This window comes from Podospora pseudoanserina, chromosome 1 (assembly GCF_035222485.1).
Source record: "Podospora pseudoanserina strain CBS 124.78 chromosome 1, whole genome shotgun sequence".
NCBI lineage: Eukaryota > Fungi > Ascomycota > Sordariomycetes > Sordariales > Podosporaceae > Podospora > Podospora pseudoanserina.
The window spans coordinates 1715832-1735377 of NC_085920.1; the positions used below are offsets into that span (position 1 = coordinate 1715832).

The window sequence follows — 19546 nt, forward strand, 5'->3', positions numbered from 1 at the left end:
AAATATCATGAACTTGTGTGGAGTTGGATGCTTGGGAATTGGGCATAAAGGATGTGGTCGAAGTTGCTAGCTTTGAGAGGCGAGTCGCACCTTATTATCACCAGACTACCCTCCCTACCTTACCTTCATAATAGGCTTTTTTGAGCCGGTCACGTCACCTCCATCAGATCATTTTAGGCCTACAACGCATGTTAAATTTCCTATCTCATCTAATATTCTACTGTTGGTTCGTTTGGTGTGGTTGCGAGTCATGTAGGTATCTGGGCGACCATTTCCGGTTCGATGTACTTTAGAGGTCATATTAAAGATTAACCAGATCGACAATAGGTGGTAGCTCTCCCGCCATTCAAGCTTTCAAATGCGGGTAATATCTGTCGTCATTTCTATAGTTGCCGCAACCTTCTCCGCTCACAACAACTCAAACTACGTGCCGCTCCAATCGGGTCGGCTTCCTATATTATGGCTTTGGGTCAACGAGTGGTACCGGCGTGTATTATCGACCACACGGAATCCATCTTCGTATCTCTGCCATTTCATTCACATTTTCCACATCCAGACCGTCAAACCTGGCGTCTACATAAGACTTCAATCATCAGGTCTCATGCATTACCCCTTTTGTTGTCCTGGACACAAGTGTCGACGTGAAAGCCAATCATGAAACTCAATAAGCCATTCCTGGCCATTTATTTGGCTTTCAACTTGGCCGAGGCTTCGAAAACTCCGGATTGCATCAATGGTCCGCTGGCAAAGACCTTGGCATGTGATACAACGGCGTCACCTCCTGTGCGAGCAGCTGCTCTTGTGCAGGCTTTAAATATCACGGAAAAGCTTGTGAATCTAGTGGAGTATGTCAAGTCAAGAGAAGCTCCTTTAGGGATTTCAATTCAGCTAATCACTCCTCATAGCATGAGCCTCGGTGCAGAAAGGATTGGCCTTCCAGCTTATGCTTGGTGGAACGAAGCTCTTCATGGTGTTGCCGCGTCGCCTGGGGTCTCATTCAATCAGGCCGGACAAGAATTCTCACACGCTACTTCATTTGCGAATACTATTACGCTAGCAGCCGCTTTTGACAATGACCTGGTTTACGAGGTGGCGGATACCATCAGCACTGAAGCGCGAGCGTTCAGCAATGCCGAGCTCGCTGGACTGGACTACTGGACGCCTAACATCAACCCGTACAAAGATCCGAGATGGGGGAGGGGCCATGAGGTTTGTTACCTTAGCCTTCTTTTCCGTGCCGTGCAGTTGCTGAGAACTCAAAAGACACCCGGAGAAGATCCGGTACACATCAAAGGCTACGTTCAAGCACTTCTCGAGGGTCTAGAAGGGAGAGACAAGATCAGAAAGGTGATTGCCACTTGTAAACACTTTGCAGCCTATGATTTGGAGAGATGGCAAGGGGCTCTTAGATACAGGTTCAATGCTGTTGTGACCTCGCAGGATCTTTCGGAGTACTACCTCCAACCGTTTCAACAATGCGCTCGAGACAGCAAGGTCGGGTCTTTCATGTGCTCATATAATGCGCTCAACGGAACACCGGCATGTGCAAGCACGTATTTGATGGACGACATCCTTCGAAAACACTGGAATTGGACCGAGCACAACAACTATATTACGAGCGACTGTAATGCTATTCAGGTATAAACTTGCCGGAGTTGTGGTTTCTAATTTATGCCTCTGACATGTTGACAGGACTTCCTCCCCAACTTTCACAACTTCAGCCAAACTCCAGCTCAAGCCGCCGCCGATGCTTATAACGCCGGTACAGACACCGTCTGTGAGGTGCCTGGATACCCCCCACTCACAGATGTAATCGGAGCATACAATCAGTCTCTGCTGTCAGAGGAAATTATCGACCGAGCACTTCGCAGATTATACGAAGGCCTCATCCGAGCTGGCTATCTCGACTCAGCCTCCTCACATCCATACACCAAAATCTCATGGTCCCAAGTAAACACCCCCAAAGCCCAAGCCCTGGCTCTCCAGTCCGCCACCGACGGGATAGTCCTTCTCAAAAACAACGGCCTCCTTCCCCTAGACCTCACCAACAAAACCATAGCCCTCATAGGCCACTGGGCCAATGCAACCCGCCAAATGCTAGGCGGCTACAGCGGTATCCCCCCTTACTACGCCAACCCAATCTATGCAGCCACCCAGCTCAACGTCACTTTTCATCACGCCCCAGGACCGGTGAACCAGTCATCTCCCTCCCCAAATGACACCTGGACCTCCCCCGCCCTCTCCGCGGCTTCCAAATCGGATATCATCCTCTACCTCGGCGGCACCGACCTCTCCATCGCAGCCGAAGACCGAGACAGAGACTCCATCGCCTGGCCATCCGCTCAACTTTCCTTGTTAACCTCCCTCGCCCAGATGGGAAAACCCACAATCGTAGCAAGACTAGGTGACCAAGTAGACGACACCCCCCTGCTCTCCAACCCAAACATCTCCTCCATACTATGGGTAGGCTACCCAGGCCAATCGGGCGGAACAGCCCTCTTCAACATCATCACTGGAGTCAGCTCCCCCGCCGCTCGACTGCCCGTCACAGTCTACCCAGAAACTTACACCTCCCTCATCCCCCTGACAGCCATGTCCCTCCGCCCAACCTCCGCCCGCCCAGGCCGGACCTACAGGTGGTACCCCTCCCCCGTGCTCCCCTTCGGCCACGGCCTCCACTACACAACCTTTACCGCCAAATTCGGCGTCTTTGAGTCCCTCACCATCAACATTGCCGAACTCGTTTCCAACTGTAACGAACGATACCTCGACCTCTGCCGGTTCCCGCAGGTGTCCGTCTGGGTGTCGAATACGGGAGAACTCAAATCTGACTATGTCGCCCTTGTTTTTGTCAGGGGTGAGTACGGACCGGAGCCGTACCCGATCAAGACGCTGGTGGGGTACAAGCGGATAAGGGATATCGAGCCGGGGACTACGGGGGCGGCGCCGGTGGGGGTGGTGGTGGGGGATTTGGCTAGGGTGGATTTGGGGGGGAATAGGGTTTTGTTTCCGGGGAGGTATGAGTTTCTGCTGGATGTGGAGGGGGGGAGGGATAGGGTTGTGATCGAGTTGGTTGGGGAGGAGGTGGTGTTGGAGAAGTTTCCTCAGCCGCCTGCGGCGGGTTGAGAAGATCAAGAGAGAGCAAGACGAATCGGTACAGATTGTGCTGATTCAACCTACCTACTTATGTGTTTTGAGTCAACTATCTCTTGGGCCCAGCATGTCAACAACTCTCGCTTTTTATGTGTAGCTCTACCATCCTGGTAGCCTGACATATCTTCCAAGGTTCCCTGCTTCTCACTCAACTCTGCTTGTGCCTCGCTGTAACGCTCGTTGAGGTCTCGTCACAGCATGGACTGCCGTCTTGGCCTGGAGATCAACTCGGCTACACAGCAAGTTAGAAAACAGCTTTGAACTTCTCGTGGAAAAATCCAAAATCTGCTCACCATAATGGACATGTAACTGCAAACTGCAGCAGCCACGGGTCAACGCACGACGGGTGGAAGATATGTCCACATAACAACTTCCGAACATCACCTCCTTCGACAAAGTCCTCGGTGCAGATGGCGCAGCTATGACTTCTTGTTGATGATCGTTTCTTTTCGGGCCTCAGCGTGCCGCTTTCTCTGCGACAGATTAGTTGGCATGTATCAGTGGTAGACAACGAGCAATCTGCAACTTACAACGCGCCATCACTGTGTTCAGTTGATGGAGTCGCTGCCCTGTCCTTCTTCTTCTGAGCCCAGCTCCAAAATCTCAACCTTGTCCTCGTCCATACTGAAACAGATTTTGTTCGTCCCGGACTCTCCAGCTCGTCGATGAGGGCTTCGTTGTACTTGACGACCGGCATCGACTGCAGGGTTTCTTCCCCAAAGCCAGCTTTCCCCCCTCGTATCCGCTCGGTGATAGTCTCGCGGATTACTTCGAGGGTTGAGGATCGCTGGGCGACGAAGACGCAACCTAGGATGAGAATGGCGATCATGATGGCGAGAATGACAGAGGTAGCAGGAGGGCCAGCGTGGGGAGAATCGTTAGGGTCGACAGCTGCCATGATCAAGATGGATAGGAGTGCTCCCGATGATCGAGAGTATATAAATATAGTGAGCAGGACCAGACAATCCGTGGGTCCAAAATGCAGCGTCACACAGGGCAGCTAGTTTCAGCAACCCAGAATTATTTGAGAGTCAAGTTCAACGCCAAAACGTTGACGAGAAAGAGGGCGAGCCATGGGTACAGAAAGGCTGGGATGGATGGTATTTGAAGAAGGACAGGCGTAACAATGGGTGCTGCCCATGGTCGGGCCATAATGGTGCTGGTGCAATCCGCGCCACCGTTCATAACTCAGAACTGCCTCGTGGACTTGGACAGTTCATCGTGACACAGGCTCCCTCGGGAATCGGTACTTCCACAACCGGTACTTCGGTCATGCTGTGCTTCAGCTTGAAAGCGAAAAGATTGGCGGCGGAACTCAGCGCTCGGCATGCTTCCCCGAGGAGATGGCTTGGGAAAGGGGATGAGGTGATATCGGGGTTGAGCAGTGATCATGATGGAGGGGCGGGAACGGGCACCAATTGCCCCTGACTGATTTAGCTAAATTTGACGTAACAAATAACACTGTGAGACAGATGACAGCCCGCGTTTTTCTTCATGATGAGACGGGATGGAGTAGTGAAGGTGGGCGAAGTGTGCTCTATGAGTGATTTGAGTTCTGGGGGCACCTTAGGACTTGTAAGTGGTGTGCAGCCATCATGGTGCTTGGCGGGCCAGTGGCGGGCCAATGATGGGCCGCAAAAGCGAGGGAAACAGGAGAAAAGGGAAGGCATAGAGACTTGGGGAACCTGACGCTAGGATCGCATCAAATGGTGGGGATCATGTGTAGCACAAGGGCTCATAGATGAACAGCGACGTGGTTTGTCTGTGTACCAGCAGGCCCATGCAGCTTATAGAAAGAAAGACAGGGCATTTACTCCTGTCAACTGGTGAGAATATTATTCTGCATCACTCGATTTGGAGGGTAGGCATACCATCGCGACACTTGGTTTGTTCTGGTGTTAATTATTGCTAAACAAGGTTCTGCAAGTGTGCCAGTTTGTCTAAATGTCCTGGAGTAGACGAGCAATGAAGAATTGTAAGCTCAATAATGGTTCATGAACACTCGTTTGATGACCGAACCAGGCCTCGAAGCGCTGGATGTTGTCACTGAGATGGCGTTGTTAGCGCATAGTGGGGTCTGTTCTAGAACCCCGCCTTCAACGTCGATGGAAAATCGGTGCGGGGCAGAGCTTCCCCATATTCTGGCCAATCACAAGCTCAGATTCCCATCGAAAGACATCGAAAGTCCAGAGCTTTCCATGAGCCTTGTGCGAGGTCTCCAGATACACTCCTGCCCTTTGGTGCTGAAAACCTTCTTCTGCAGCTTGACCTGCCTATTTGTAGACTGTTTCTCTCCCAACAGTCAACAACTCTTCAGACCATAACACCAAGCACACCAAGAGATACCCTTACCTGCTTTTCTTTCCCAGCGATACCCCACCGCAGTAACTCAGCACCATGTCCACAGCCGACGAGCTCAAGGCTCTGGGCAACAAGGCCATTGCCGCGAAGAACTTCGACGAGGCCATGTAAGGCTCCCAAAGACCCCATCGCCTTGGCACAGAATACTTCTGGTGGAAAGAGGAAGGACTGTTGCTAACCTGCTGGCTGCAGTGACAAGTTCACACAGGCTATCGCCATTGACCCACAAAACCACATCCTCTACAGCAACCGCTCGGCTGCTTATGCTTCGAAGAAGGACTGGGACCACGCCCTCGAGGATGCCCAGAAGACCACAGAACTGAAGCCAGACTGGCCAAAGGGGTGGGGCCGTAAGGGCACCGCGCTGTATGGCAAGGGCGACCTTCTTGGTGCCCACGATGCCTACGAGGAGGGTCTCAAGATCGATCCCAACAATGCTGGCATGAAGAATGATCTTGCTTCGGTCAAGCGTGCAATGGAGGCAGAGGCGGGACCTGGTAAGTGTTGGCATTGTCACTCGGCATGGAAAACGGGATGTTGATAAATGTCTTAGGTTTCGGCGGTGACCCAACTGGCGGTATTGGGCAGATGTTCAGCGACCCGAACCTTATCCAGAAGCTTGCGAGCAACCCAAAGACCAGTGCCTTACTTGCCGACCCGAGCTTTATGGCCAAGCTGCAGGCTATCAAGCAGAACCCCAACAACACACAAGAGCTCTTCAGCGACCCCAGGTTTATCCAAGTGCTGGGCGTCTTGATGGGTGTTGATATGACGATGGCCGATCCTGGCTCCCAACCGGGTGCCTCCGGCTTTGCTAAGGAGGCCGAGGAGGATGTGCCAATGCCGGATGCTAAGCCTGCCGAACCAAAGAAGGCTCCTGAGCCGGAGCCGGAGCCGGAGCCTGAAAACGAGGAGGCCCTGGAGAAGAAGAAGGCAAAGGAGGCTGCCGATAAGGAAAAGCAGCTGGGTACCGAGAACTACAAGAAGCGCAACTTTGACGAGGCTATCAAGCACTACCAGGCTGCGTGGGATCTCCACAAGGACATCACCTACCTCAACAACCTCGGTGCGGCTTACTTCGAGAAGGGTGACTACCAGGCCTGCATCGATACTTGCACCAAGGCTGCTGAAGAAGGTCGTGCTCTCTATGCCGATTTCAAGCTCATTGCCAAGTCGTATGCCCGTGTTGGTACTGCTTATGAGAAGCTGGGTGATCTTGCGCAGGCTATCGACTACTACAACATGTCTCTTCGTGAGCACCGGACACCAGATGTGGTCACCAAGGTCCGGAACGCCGAGCGCAACAAGATTGAGGCTGCGCGCAAGGCATACATCGACCCAGAAAAGGCCGAAGAGGCTCGCGTGGAGGGCAACACGAAGTTCAAAGAGTCGGACTGGCCAGGGGCCGTTGCTGCCTACTCAGAAATGATCAAGCGTGCGCCGGATGACCCTCGCGGATACAGCAACCGCGCGGCTGCCTTCATCAAGCTGCTCGAGTTCCCCAGTGCTCTTGATGACTGCGACGCCGCCATCAAGAAGGATCCCAAGTTCATCCGCGCCTACATTCGCAAGGCCCAGGCCTACTATGGCATGCGCGAGTACAGCAAGTGTGTTGACGCATGCACTGAGGCCCATACCGTGGACAATGAGCACCACAAGGGTGCCAATGCTAAGGAGATTGAGCAGCAGCAGCAAAAGGCGTTCACTGCCATGTACTCGGCGCGCGAGAATGAGACTGAGGAGCAGACCAGAGAGCGTCTGGCCCGTGACCCTGAGGTGAGTTTTTCTGGCCGCTAGTTTGGCAGTTTCGTGATATCTTGACTAACATTTGGGAACAGATCATGGGTATCATGGCAGACCCAGTCATGCAAGCTATCCTACAGCAAGCGCAGTCGGATCCTGCTGCTCTGAACGAGCACATGAGAAACCCTACGGTTCGCACCAAGATCCAGAAGCTGATGGCCGCCGGTGTTATTCGCGTTGGTAGGTAAAGAATGGGTTGGATGGGCTTCGTGATGGAGTAGGGTGTTTAATTCCTGAACTATAATTTCTGGGGTTTAAAGTGATATCTGGTCGTTAATGAGTTGCATGAGAAATGATTTTGCACTGTGCTCTAGGAGACATGGCATTTTGACAGAACAATGAGACATCTGTTAAAAGTTATGACTTTATTTTGTTGGTGACTGTGTGACTGTTTCAGATGGTGACGTTGATCAACGAGGATTTTCCTTTTGGAAATGTTTAGGGGACTGATGATCGTCACACGTTTGATGGGTGGAAATGGAGCTTGTATAGTGTCACGATGAACGGACATGGGACACCGACAAAGCTGTTCATAAGTTGAAGCCTATTCTAGGTCCGACCTAAATGGTTCGATGACACAGCCAGCTCAGCGTGCTGCCATAAAAGCCATCTTATATGACGCCGTCACAAACGCCTCCCGACTCTTCTTTCCCCATGGGTATCCTCCACCGCCTCAATCCTTCTTAAACAACCTCTGCACCTCCTCACTCTCCACGCTCACGACCCTCACCCCACCAATACTCTCCATCTCCTTTTTACACTCCTCCCACCCGCCCGGGTTAACGGTCTTGGTCCCCTCCTCGATAATCACCGTCTGGAACCCTTCCTTTGCAGCATCATACGCCGTGTGCTTGACGCAGTAATCCCCCGCCAGCCCGACAACATAGACGTGCGTCACCTTTTCGTCGTGGAGCAGCTTGGCCAGTCCGGAATCGCAGACTCGTTCGCCGGTGGGGGTGGGGGGAAAAGGGTCGAAGAAGGCGGAGTACATCTCCACTCTGGGGTCGAGGCCCTTTTTGATGATGTGGGTGAAGTTTTGGGAGGAGAGCTCGGGGATGAGGGAGGCGCCTGGGGTGGATTGGATGCAGTGGGGGGGCCAGAGAAGGGTGGTGTAGGATTGGGAGGGGTTGAGGGGGTTGGTGATTGTGTGGGAGGTGACGAAGGGAGGGGGGTTGGAGGGGTGGTTGGGGGCGAAGGAGATGTGGTTTGGGGGGTGCCAGTCTTGGGTTGCGATTTTGAGGGGGAGGGTGCGGGGGGGAACGGTGAGGAGGGTGTTGATTAGGGGCGTTATTGTGCGGCCGAGGGGGACGGCGAGGGAGCCGGACTAGGGTGGTGGGTTGTTAGTAGATATTTTGTAGATGGGAGATATGGGGAGGAATGTGTATGTGGGAATGTTGTGTGAGGTGACGGTCAATGAGGTAGTGAGAGGGTGTTGTGAGAGCGAGGTGTGAGAGGTGAGTTGAGGTCAGGAATGGTGAGCGTGAGAGGTGAAAGTGAGCTTGTGAGAGCATGTGTGATGGGACACGACCCCGCTCAGGAGATTTTTGGGATTCGACTTGTGAAATATGTAACCAGCCGTAATTCCACATGGACTTGAGGAAATGAAATAGTATTGCAAAAGACTGTGTTCATTATATGCAAATGCGGAAGATAGCGTGAGAAATAGCAGGTCGGTGCTTACTGGTGGGCAAAAGTCCTCCTGCATGTCCACCACCAGCAGTGCTGGCCGGAAGCTTGACTGAGAGTCCGCCATGACTACGTTTGCTGTTCGTTGTATTCCGAGGCTGAATTGAATGACTGTAAACTATTCAAGCAGCTGGGTCACTTATACACAAATCAAAGCCACTTGGTACTTGGTTGACAATGACCAGTGATGAGGACGGAGGGAGCTTGTCAGGTGCTGTGAGCCTTTCGTCAGCCACACAAGAGGCAGCGAGGCACTCTGAGAGAGACAAGCCACCCACGACGATAAGAGATAATGCAAGGTCGACTGGGAGATCTCTTGGCAATCACTGTCAGCAGATGCCCGTCGAATTCTCCCGTTCTGAAGGGGAGTTTCATTTGTTCCAGAAACCCCATTTGGAGTGCTACCATTTTTTGACGCCCGACGCCAACATATGCACATCAAGCAGCTCGGCGAGCGAGACAACAGATCAGACGAAGGCCACAGCCGCAGTAGACAGACACAACGACAAGTGTGGTGAAACAGAGCTGACCTCATTGACACATCCGGACGGTGATGCCTAGTTCGGGGCAGGCCCGATGAAAACGTGGGGTTTGAGCAAGGAACGTCAGAATTGAGTTTTTTTCCAAACTGCCAGGCCCAGTTCAAGCATCAGATGGACCCACGCATCGGATCAGATAAGAAAAATGCGGAATTGAGCTTGGGCCAACTCCTTGCTCTTCTCCATTTGCCAAGGATCGCCAGCGAATTGGCCAATTCATCACTGCCAGCATTCAACGGCATTGACTAGTACTTTTTTTGCTTAAATACGGTGAAGGTTGTTGGGGTCGGGAAATTTCCGCTCCTGGAGCGACTGAGCCTCTCTATTTTTGAGTGACATACCCTTTTCTTGTGGCAAGTACACAGAACGCCAGGTACAGGTTCAACAGGCACCGAATGACAGGAAGTGTGGAAGTCCCACCCACACTGTCGGGCCCACCCTTCACCCTCCGGTTCGTGGTGGGGCCATGAATGTACGCAGTAATACCGGTGCAGGGGGGAACCGTTTTCACCACTGCCCAGTTCGTCTCGTGCAATTGTTCGGTCAAGATGCTGGACGAAAAGAGTTGCCTGAACAGCTTGTGGTCTCCTTGATGGTGATGGTTCATACTCGCATTGGTGACGGGCTTGACAGTAGTGCCTTGATCTACGTTACTAGCTACCTTAGCAGTTTCGACGAGACCAACAAGCTGTTCAAAATTCTAACACCAAGGACAGCGCGTGGACATCAAGGTGGACAATTGCACGGGCCAACGGGTAATTTAATCTCCAATTGCTCGGGACGACGACCTGGTTCCCGGCCTCTGAGGCCTCAATACTTTCTGTACCTTGAGATATTACCGTCAACTGGCAGAGGCGGCGCAGAGATACATGGGCGGCATTGGGCGGCTGATGAAAGCGGGCGAAAGACACTGAGGTCATCTGCAAATCCCCCAACCGAGATCTCATAACAAACGAAGATCATGAACAATCGTAGGAGTTCCCGCACAATCACAGTCCGTCGCAACAAGGAAATAAACCAAAACGGTGGCCACTGCCTCCCGCCGACTACGGAATTGCACACGCTGGCCAGCACTAGACCCCCAAGGGTCAAGCCTGTGAGCGAAAAAGGGGGTCCAGCATCGCCAACACTGAACAGATGCCATGTGGGTGCCAGGAGGTGCATCGCAAAAGGTGCCAGCTGCCCCGTGAATTGGATGACGGTAATGCCAAGCGGTCCGTTTCCCCATCGAGCGTCCCCCGTTCCAATGGGGTTATGGCAGCATGCAGCGTCCAGCCGGGGATCTGGAACCCTGGGGTTGCACTCGATCAGCTGTTTGGCCGAAGCGTGCCAAGTTTCACCAAAACGGTGGGGCTTGGCTTGTGATGGCCCCATCATCTTGAAATTCTTTTTTAATTCGATCACCGCCTCGGAGCCCCGAGTTGTGGTATCCTTCGTGCCTACCTCACCGATAAGGAGCAAGATTTGTCTCCCCAACCCCCAAGGACAACCTGCCAGTCCTCTTTTTTTCTTTGCTTTCTTTCCTTTCTTCGCCGCCACTCCATCTGCCCAATTCAACATTGTTGTTGTTGCTGTCCTTGGACAACACACGACCATCCCCTTTCAACATCGGCGCCAGCATCCGTTTCCTGGTGGATTCGCTTGCACCGACACCCTTCCCAGGTCGCGCCATCCCGAAGCTTCCCCAGCCAGGAAATCTCGGCCAAACCTCCCAACGCTCCGTGCACGCAACAAGCTTCGCGTGACATAACTTCGGCGTTGCGCCAAACCACACTCAAAGCCATCGCGGCTCTCGGGCAAACAGTGCAACTGCCAGTTGCTAGACAGTATGTGACTTCCTCCCTCCTCCTTGCCCACACACACCGACCGACGCCCACGCAACTCCACCACCCAGGTTGGGCTGGCCATGATGCCGCAACGGGAGATTGGTGCCACGTCCTCTCCCATGATCCTCGTGGACAACTTGTCAAGTCCGTTGTCATCCGAAGTGGTCTTGCTCCATAAAGGGGGGCCATGATCGGCCCGTTGAAACTGGCATGTCACTAACTCTCTCTTCTCAGGCCCAGCTTCCTGTCACATCGCCAACACATCCGTCCAATGCCCGCCGAGCAACGATAGTCGTATACTCTCCAAGGCCGTCATGATTGCTGCAAGCCTACTGCCCGCGAGGTTTCGCGGGGAGCAGCCCGCCTCCCAGGCTGCTGCGCCATCCTGGTTCAACAAAAAAGTCACACCGCTTCTTCAGGTTCTGTCGAAGCTTACCTCAACCCACCCAATTCACACCATTGTCGTGGTTGCGCTGCTTGCCAGCTCTTCGTATATCGGCCTTTTGGAGGACAGCCTGTTTGGTGCGAGCATAAGTGTAAGGAAGGCAGAATGGTCATCTCTTGTCGAGGGGAGCCGTCGCCTCAGGGTTGGCGAAGACACCGCTTGGAAGTGGCAGAACGATGACTCGGAAGCGCCCATTCCCGAGGGCGCCGACCACCTCGCCCTCTTGACTCTTGTCTTCCCTGAGACCATGTCTTCCGATGCTTCCCGTGTTCCTCCCGTCGTCAACGCCGTTCCAATTCCTCAGAATCTTTCGATCAAGTCGCTTCCGTCAACATCCAACTCTTTCAGCACCTACGCCCAGGATAGCGCCCTCGCCTTTTCGATTCCCTACAGCCAGGCCCCCGAATTCCTCTCTGTCGCCCAGGAAATTCCCAACGACGAGTCCGCGCAAGAGAGCAGGGAGACTGAGCATGGCCGGGAACAAAAGATGTGGATCATGAAGGCTGCCAGAGTCCAGACTCGGAGCAGTCTCATCAGATGGGTACACAACGCTTGGGTTGAGTTTACCGACCTTCTCAAGAATGCCGAGACGCTCGATATCGTCATCATGGCTCTCGGCTATATCTCGATGCACCTGACCTTCGTCTCGCTCTTCCTTTCGATGCGCCGCATGGGCTCCAACTTCTGGCTTGCCACCAGCGTCATCTTCTCGTCCGTCTTCTCGTTCCTCTTCGGTTTGTTTGTCACCACCAAGCTCGGTGTCCCGATCTCCATGGTTCTCCTGTCTGAGGGACTTCCATTCCTTGTCGTGACAATTGGCTTTGAGAAGAACATCGTCCTGACAAGAGCGGTTCTCTCGCATGCCATCGAGCATCGCAGACCCGTCAAGGGTGGCAAGCAATCCGCGATTGATGCCTCGAGCGCCATTCAGTCAGCTATTTACCTTGCAATCAAGGAGAAGGGCTTCGATATTGTCAAGGACTATGCTATCGAGGTCGGCATCTTGGTGCTGGGCGCCGCCTCTGGTGTTCAGGGTGGCCTTCAGCAATTCTGCTTCTTGGCCGCGTGGATTCTGTTCTTTGACTGCATCCTGCTCTTTTCCTTCTATACGGCTATTCTCTGCATCAAGTTGGAAATCAACAGGATCAAGCGCCACGTTGAGATGCGCAAGGCTTTGGAGGATGATGGTGTCAGCCACCGCGTCGCTGAGAATGTGGCTCAGAGCAACGATTGGCCCAGAGCAGATGGTCAGGACAAGCCTGGCACCACCATCTTTGGCCGTCAGATCAAGAGCACCCATATCCCCAAATTCAAGGTGCTCATGGTTTCTGGGTTTGTTCTTATCAATGCCCTCAACTTGGCCTCGATTCCCTTCCGCAGCGCCGATTCTATTTCGAACATCTCTTCATGGGCTCGCGGTCTTGGCGGGGTCGTTACGTCGCCCCCTGTTGACCCTTTCAAGGTTGCCTCCAACGGTCTCGAGTTTGTGTTGGAATCTGCCAAGGCTGAGGGTCGTGAGACTGTCGTCACTGTTCTTACCCCGATTCGCTACGAGCTCGAGTTCCCCTCTGTTCACTACGACTTGCCCCAGCAGCTCGACAGCGTTGGTGGTGATGATATCACCGAGCTGGGCTACGGTGGTCGCATGGTGGGCGGCATCCTCAAGAGCTTGGAAGACCCAATTCTGTCCAAGTGGATTGTCGTGGCTTTGGCTCTCAGTGTGGCTCTCAACGGATACCTTTTCAACGCCGCCAGGTGGGGCATCAAGGACCCCAATGTCCCAACTCACCCCATCGACCCCAAGGAGCTGGCCGATGCGCAGAGGTTCAACGATACCGAGTCTGCAACCCTCCCTCTGGGCGAATACATTCGCACCTCGCCAACGCCCGCCCCTTCAATCCCGCCTACTCCTGCTTTGACGGATGACGAGGCCGAACCCTCAAAGGAGTCCGGTTCGGAACCTCAAGCTCCCGCTGTCCCTCGCACCCAGGCCGAGCTCGAGAAGATGGTTGCCGAGAAGCGCGCACATGAACTCACCGATGCCGAGATCGTTGCTCTTTCCCTTCGTGGCAAGATCCCTGGTTATGCTTTGGAGAAGACGCTCAAGGATTTCACCCGCGCTGTCAAGGTCCGCCGCTCCATCATTTCTCGCACCAAGGCTACTTCAGAGCTCACCAACCTTTTGGAACGATCCAAGCTCCCGTACCAGAACTACAACTGGGCTCAGGTGCACGGTGCTTGCTGCGAAAATGTTATTGGATACATGCCCCTCCCAGTTGGTGTTGCCGGCCCCCTTGTCATTGACGGACAGAGCTACTTCATTCCCATGGCTACTACTGAAGGTGTCTTGGTGGCCAGTGCAAGCAGAGGCTGCAAGGCTATCAACTCTGGTGGTGGTGCTGTCACCGTTCTTACCGCCGATGGCATGACCCGTGGTCCTTGCGTCAGCTTCGAGACGCTTGAGAGAGCCGGTTACGCCAAGCTCTGGCTTGATTCCGAGAAGGGTCAGAATGTTATGAAGAAGGCTTTCAACTCTACCAGTCGCTTCGCTCGTCTTGAGACTATGAAGACCGCTATTGCCGGTACGAACCTGTACATCCGTTTCAAGACCACAACCGGTGATGCCATGGGCATGAACATGATTTCCAAGGGTGTCGAGCACGCCCTCAGTGTCATGCGCAACGAAGGCTTCGAGGATATGAACATTGTCACTGTCAGCGGTAACTACTGCACCGACAAGAAGCCTGCTGCCATCAACTGGATCGAGGGCCGTGGCAAGAGTGTTGTCGCTGAGGCCATCATTCCTGCCGAGGTTGTGAAGAGCGTACTGAAGACTGATGTTGACACCATGGTCGCCCTCAATGTCGACAAGAACTTGATTGGTTCCGCCATGGCCGGTTCTGTCGGTGGCTTCAACGCCCACGCTGCCAACATCGTCGCCGCTATTTTCCTCGCAACAGGTCAGGATCCCGCGCAGGTGGTTGAGAGCGCCAACTGCATCACCATCATGAAGAAGTAAGTTTTGGCCTGATTTTATTGTTGTGAATACACAAAATGCTAATGACTCTGTCTCTAGCCTGCGTGGGTCTCTGCAAATATCCGTCTCCATGCCTTCCATCGAAGTCGGCACTCTTGGCGGCGGCACCATCCTCGACCCCCAAGGTTCGATGCTTGACCTTCTCGGCGTCCGTGGCCCTCATCCCACCAGCCCAGGAGAGAACGCCAGGCGGTTGGCTCGTATTGTCGCTGCCGCTGTTCTTGCCGGTGAGCTCTCGCTCTGCAGTGCTCTCGCTGCCGGGCATCTTGTCAAGGCACACATGCAACATAACCGCTCCGCTCCTCCCACAAGGAGCACAACACCAGCTCCCATGACGAGTGGGTTTGAGCGGGCGGCGTCGACCACGGCGCTGAGCGCGGCTGCGATTGAGCGGTCGAGGCGCTGAGGTGAGTCTTGACGTTTATTCTCTGTATATAAGTTTAGACATGGTCAACTGAGGGGTTGTGGAAGGGAATGTTGTGTGTAGATATAGACATAAAATTCGGACTGGCCACAGTAGTGATATTTGTGGCGGTTAATACTATTTTTGTTCCAAGCAAGCAAAACTCGCGAACTTTTTCAAAAGAGAAGGCTTCGAGATTTCTCATGCGCTTCCTATTCTCATAGGTAGCCAGTGACGCGTTCTGCATGTGCGTTTGTTCTAGGGGGGTTGTTTTGGAAGAGGTGAGGATAATTTTGAGTGGTGTATTCACAGGAAATGGTTGAACCCAATGATGGGATTCTGATATCTCCGAATTACCTACTCGGATTTACAAATGTCCTGAAACGGATCAGGTCGTTCCATTGAGACCACCTCGTACACTTCTTTTGCCTTCAGGCACTGTCAGACATTGATTGCACTGTGCTTGCCCGTGTATGGTTTAGGCTGACAATTTTATGAGAGGCGAGGAAGCTTTTTTTAAAAAACACAGGGGCCGTTTTCCAGCTGCTGTGGTTTTCTGCTGACTGCCGTGGCTTTGATGAGAAAGTCTTGCTAATTTGGTGTCACAACAGGGTGGATCATCGGGAACCGAGCCCAGTGTGAGTGAGGCGGCAGCTGTTGAAAGCCCTGCCACGAGGTGTGCGACAAAGAAATACCACCACCACCACCACTTGCAGCCTAAGGAGATGGGAAAGTGGCCCGGAAATAAGAAGCGTGGTTAGTCGCGAAGGCGCGAAGATGATGGCGGTGGGTGGCTTGCTTGTCTTGTGAGCGGTGAGGGACAGTGTCAAGTCACACCGATTGTTCTTTTTTTCTGCTTCTTTTCCCTTTTTGGGGGGTTGGTTTGTTGGCGAATGGGTTAGGGGAGTTCTTTAGGGAGAGAGCAAGTCGCACATTGTGAGACAAGTTGTGGAAGGGTTGAGAACGTGGTAGTCTGAGATTGGGGGTTGTACATGAGGCTGTCTAAAAATCCTGAGAGGAAAAACTAAAATGAGGGATCAGAAGGGGGACCAAAAGTCAATGATGACGGTGTCTTTTGTAGAAGGCTTTTGTTCCCCGCGTTGTCGAGCATCGGCACCGGCCGCCGCCCCCCATAATTTGCTGCTGCGTCTGATGTGTCGTTTTTTGCCGATTCGGCTTGACAGAATGTCACCTTCTGATCACCACTCTTTTTCCAACTGTTCGGTATGTGGGATTGACCCACAGCCCTTTCTTTCTGCCTTGCGTAATGGGTAGACTTTCCCATCTTTGCTTTGCCTCCGGAGTTTTTAGAAAGCCCTGGGTAGCTGTTATTAATCGATAGCGTCTTTGGGCCTAGTGGTGCCGTCATTCATCAAGACATCGCTCCCAGCCTTCTCGCAGTTTTTGGAACGTCTTGTCATCTTTCAACAATTGATGGGGCTTCTTGGTCTTTCCCACGAACTAATATTTATTATACCTCGATACTTGACAGCTCTGCATCCGCCGAGCTCTGCCTTGGACCCGCATCCGTTTGCATCACCGCGCATCTGGCAGTCAAAATAAGCTTTGTGGCCCCCATTGCCGACAGATCCTGGCCGTTGAGGCGGTAGAACTGACGGCATTGTTCGACAAGAACGTTGTTAGTGAGGGGTGCTTCCCTCGATCCCGGGACTGGTCGTCCCATCTAGGCCCAGTAGTTGAGAACTCTGCGACTCGAAGAGCTAGCTATAGGCTTGCGATTTGCTCACATCGCCACACTGGGTCGAATAATCTCGACTGACAAGCTCCCACTGTAGGCGCTGGCCACGAAACATTATCGCCATCACTTGCTTACCGACCTATAACATCACGTCCAAACTGCCCAACAGCATCATGGCTGGCGTTGCTGACGACCCAGAAAAGCGCACAACGCCAAGCAGTGGGACAAGTCCCGCGAGCACCATCCGAGTCGACAGAAGCGAAAACCAGTTGGCGCAGTCATCATCAACGTCGAAGGATGAAGTGGGCGAGCTCTCCTCCAAGGCCGATGTGCCGCCTGTCGCAGCCTCGGGACCAGCGCCAGAGGAGTCACGTACCAAGTTAGAAACGACACTGGTCATCACCGCACTGGCGAGCGCGCTCTTCCTTGGCGCACTCGATATCACCATCGTCAGTGTAGCCATTCCGACAATTGCAGAGGAATTCGGCTCAACCGCTGGGTACACATGGATTGGATCGGCATACATGCTCGCCAGCGCGGCCGGCGCGCCGATGTGGGGGAAGATATCTGATATCTGGGGCCGGAAGCCCATCATGCTCATTGCCGTCGGCATTTTTTGGATTGGGTCCCTGCTGAGTGCTCTCAGCAAGAATATTGGTATGCTTATTGCTGCTCGGGCGATCCAGGGCATTGGTGGTGGCGGCATCATCATTCTTGTCAACGTCTGCATCAGCGACCTGTTCTCCATGCGAAAACGAGGTTAGTTAAGAGTTTCCGTTTCGAGAAACCAAGCGTGCTAACGGTCTTGTTAGGTATCTACTTTGGTGTAATGGGAATCGTTTGGGCGGTGGCCAGCGCCGTCGGTCCTGTTCTTGGCGGTGTCTTTACAAGTCAGGTTACCTGGCGGTGGTGTTTCTGGATCAATCTGCCAGTATCTGGCGTTGGGTTTGCGGTGCTGGCTTGGGTGCTGAAGCTGCACAACCCTCGCACCCCGATGCGCCAGGGGCTCGCTGCCGTCGACTGGTTGGGTTCGCTTGCGGTTATCGGCGGAACGCTGATGGTCCTTTTCGGCCTCGAGTTTGGAGGCGTGACCTACCCATGGTCGTCGCCCACCGTCATCTGCTTGATCGTTTTCGGTGTGGTGACGGCTGGCATATTCGTCTTGATCGAATGGAAGGTGGCCAAGTTTCCACTGATGCCGTTGCGTCTGTTTCGTCGGCGATCCAGCATTGCCAGTTTGGGTGTTGCTGCTTTTCAGGGCATTGTCTTCATCTCGGGAAGTTACTACCTGCCGCTGTACTTCCAAGCGGTCCTCGGCGCCTCGCCATTGATGTCCGGCATCTACGTCCTGCCTTTTGTCTTGTCTCTCTCGGTTGTCTCTGCCATAACTGGCGTGGTCATCAAGAAGACAGGAAAATACTTGCCTTGTATTATCTTTGGCATGTCGATCATGACTCTGGGTTTTGGGCTTTTTATTGCTCTTGAACCGCAGGCCAACTGGGCCAAGATCGTCGTCTTCCAGCTGATAGCTGGCATCGGCGTGGGGCCAAACTTCCAGGCACCGCTTATTGCGCTTCAAACAACCGTTGGGCCTCGAGATATGGCATCAGCGACGGCAACTTTTGGATTTATCAGGCAGTTGTTCACCGCGATATCTGTTGTGATTGGGGGTGTTGTCTTCCAAAATGGGATGGAGGAGCAGTATCCCAGACTGCTAGAGGAAATCGGACCCGATGCTGCGAACATGCTCTCTGGGAGCAACGCGGCTTCCAGCATTGGCTTTGCCATGAGTCTGCCTGAGCGTAGTCGACGAGTTGCCCAAGAAGCCTACTTCAAGAGTCTGAGAACCATGTACATCATGTATGTTGTGTTTGCGGGAGTGGGATTGATCGTCTCCTTCTTTGTTGGATCCCGCAAACTGAGCAACGACCACCAAATACACAAAACAGGACTGAAGGACATGAAGGATGCCAAGGAGCAGGAAAAGCCTCGGCTGCCGGTTGATGGCGGTCTAGACGAAGAACAGAGGGTTCCAGAAGGGAACTCCAAGAAACTTCCCAAGGAGTCCAAAGGGGGAAAGAAGGGAGGCAACTCGATGAAATTCTTCTTTGAGTGAAAAGACAAGCATATCGATTTTGGCATGGCGTTCGAGGCGTTTAAGCGAGTCCAAGGGGGCCACGTGGTGGAAGCGTTACATAGCCATGTGAGTGTAGATATTAATCGAGGCTTTTCTCGTGCATGATGTGTTCGATTCGAGGCGCGAACTGCAGCCCAGTGAAGATGAGGGTGGTAGTGAAGGCAGGCAAAAGTGAAGAGGCTCGCGCTAGGGCATTCAGGCAAAAAGCGGGAGTGCGGGGAGGACAGCTACCAGGTACCGGGGAGTCCGCTATATCGAGAGCCGCTATGTCACTGTATCCATCGTTCTTGGCCACTGGACTACGAAGGGACTGTTGCAGACGGATGCAGAGGTCGTCTTCCCGGGTTCCTCTCGTCCGGCGATCGAACGCGGTGGTGGCGTGTCGTGAGGGGCGGGCCGGACTACTTCCAAAGCCGGAGCGGGCTACATGGGAGGAAAAATGCAGTCGAAATCCTTA

At 53.3% G+C, this 19546-nt stretch overlaps 6 protein-coding genes across 6 annotated transcripts; 4 read left to right on the forward strand and 2 right to left on the reverse strand.

The window, feature by feature from the left end:
* Positions 1-654: 654 nt before the first annotated feature.
* QC764_104810 (uncharacterized protein) lies at positions 655-3126 on the forward strand (the record flags this gene model as incomplete). Its single annotated transcript, XM_062941721.1, has 4 exons — positions 655-845; positions 906-1209; positions 1264-1638; positions 1693-3126. 4 exons carry the CDS (start codon positions 655-657, stop codon positions 3124-3126), a joined length of 2304 nt encoding a protein of 767 aa, XP_062804604.1.
* Positions 3127-3176: 50 nt separating this feature from the next.
* Positions 3177-5202, reverse strand: QC764_104820 (uncharacterized protein). The gene is made up of 4 exons (XM_062941722.1): positions 5025-5202; positions 3684-4969; positions 3447-3626; positions 3177-3385 (listed from the first exon to the last, which is right to left on the reverse strand). Exons 2-4 carry the CDS (start codon positions 4049-4051, stop codon positions 3298-3300), a joined length of 636 nt encoding a protein of 211 aa, XP_062804605.1. The 5' UTR covers positions 4052-4969; positions 5025-5202; the 3' UTR covers positions 3177-3297.
* Positions 5203-5209: 7 nt separating this feature from the next.
* Positions 5210-7679, forward strand: STI1 (Hsp90 cochaperone). Its single transcript, XM_062941723.1, has 4 exons — positions 5210-5621; positions 5707-6011; positions 6068-7290; positions 7353-7679. Exons 1-4 carry the CDS (start codon positions 5551-5553, stop codon positions 7503-7505), a joined length of 1752 nt encoding a protein of 583 aa, XP_062804606.1. The 5' UTR covers positions 5210-5550; the 3' UTR covers positions 7506-7679.
* A 1-nt stretch (position 7680) lies between these two features.
* QC764_104840 (Oxidase-like protein) lies at positions 7681-9590 on the reverse strand. The gene is made up of 3 exons (XM_062941724.1): positions 9282-9590; positions 8999-9114; positions 7681-8641 (listed from the first exon to the last, which is right to left on the reverse strand). The coding sequence occupies exons 1-3, from the start codon at positions 9409-9411 to the stop codon at positions 7991-7993; spliced, it is 897 nt and encodes a 298-aa protein (XP_062804607.1). The 5' UTR covers positions 9412-9590; the 3' UTR covers positions 7681-7990.
* A 1275-nt stretch (positions 9591-10865) lies between these two features.
* On the forward strand, positions 10866-15444 carry HMG1 (3-hydroxy-3-methylglutaryl-coenzyme A (HMG-CoA) reductase isozyme). Its single transcript, XM_062941725.1, has 3 exons — positions 10866-11368; positions 11603-14828; positions 14890-15444. The coding sequence occupies exons 2-3, from the start codon at positions 11683-11685 to the stop codon at positions 15254-15256; spliced, it is 3513 nt and encodes a 1170-aa protein (XP_062804608.1). The 5' UTR covers positions 10866-11368; positions 11603-11682; the 3' UTR covers positions 15257-15444.
* A 606-nt stretch (positions 15445-16050) lies between these two features.
* Positions 16051-19068, forward strand: QC764_104860 (uncharacterized protein; the record flags this gene model as incomplete). The annotated part of the gene is made up of 2 exons (XM_062941726.1): positions 16051-17711; positions 17765-19068. Exons 1-2 carry the CDS (start codon positions 17126-17128, stop codon positions 19066-19068), a joined length of 1890 nt encoding a protein of 629 aa, XP_062804609.1. The 5' UTR covers positions 16051-17125.
* Between the last annotated feature and the right edge of the window lie 478 nt (positions 19069-19546).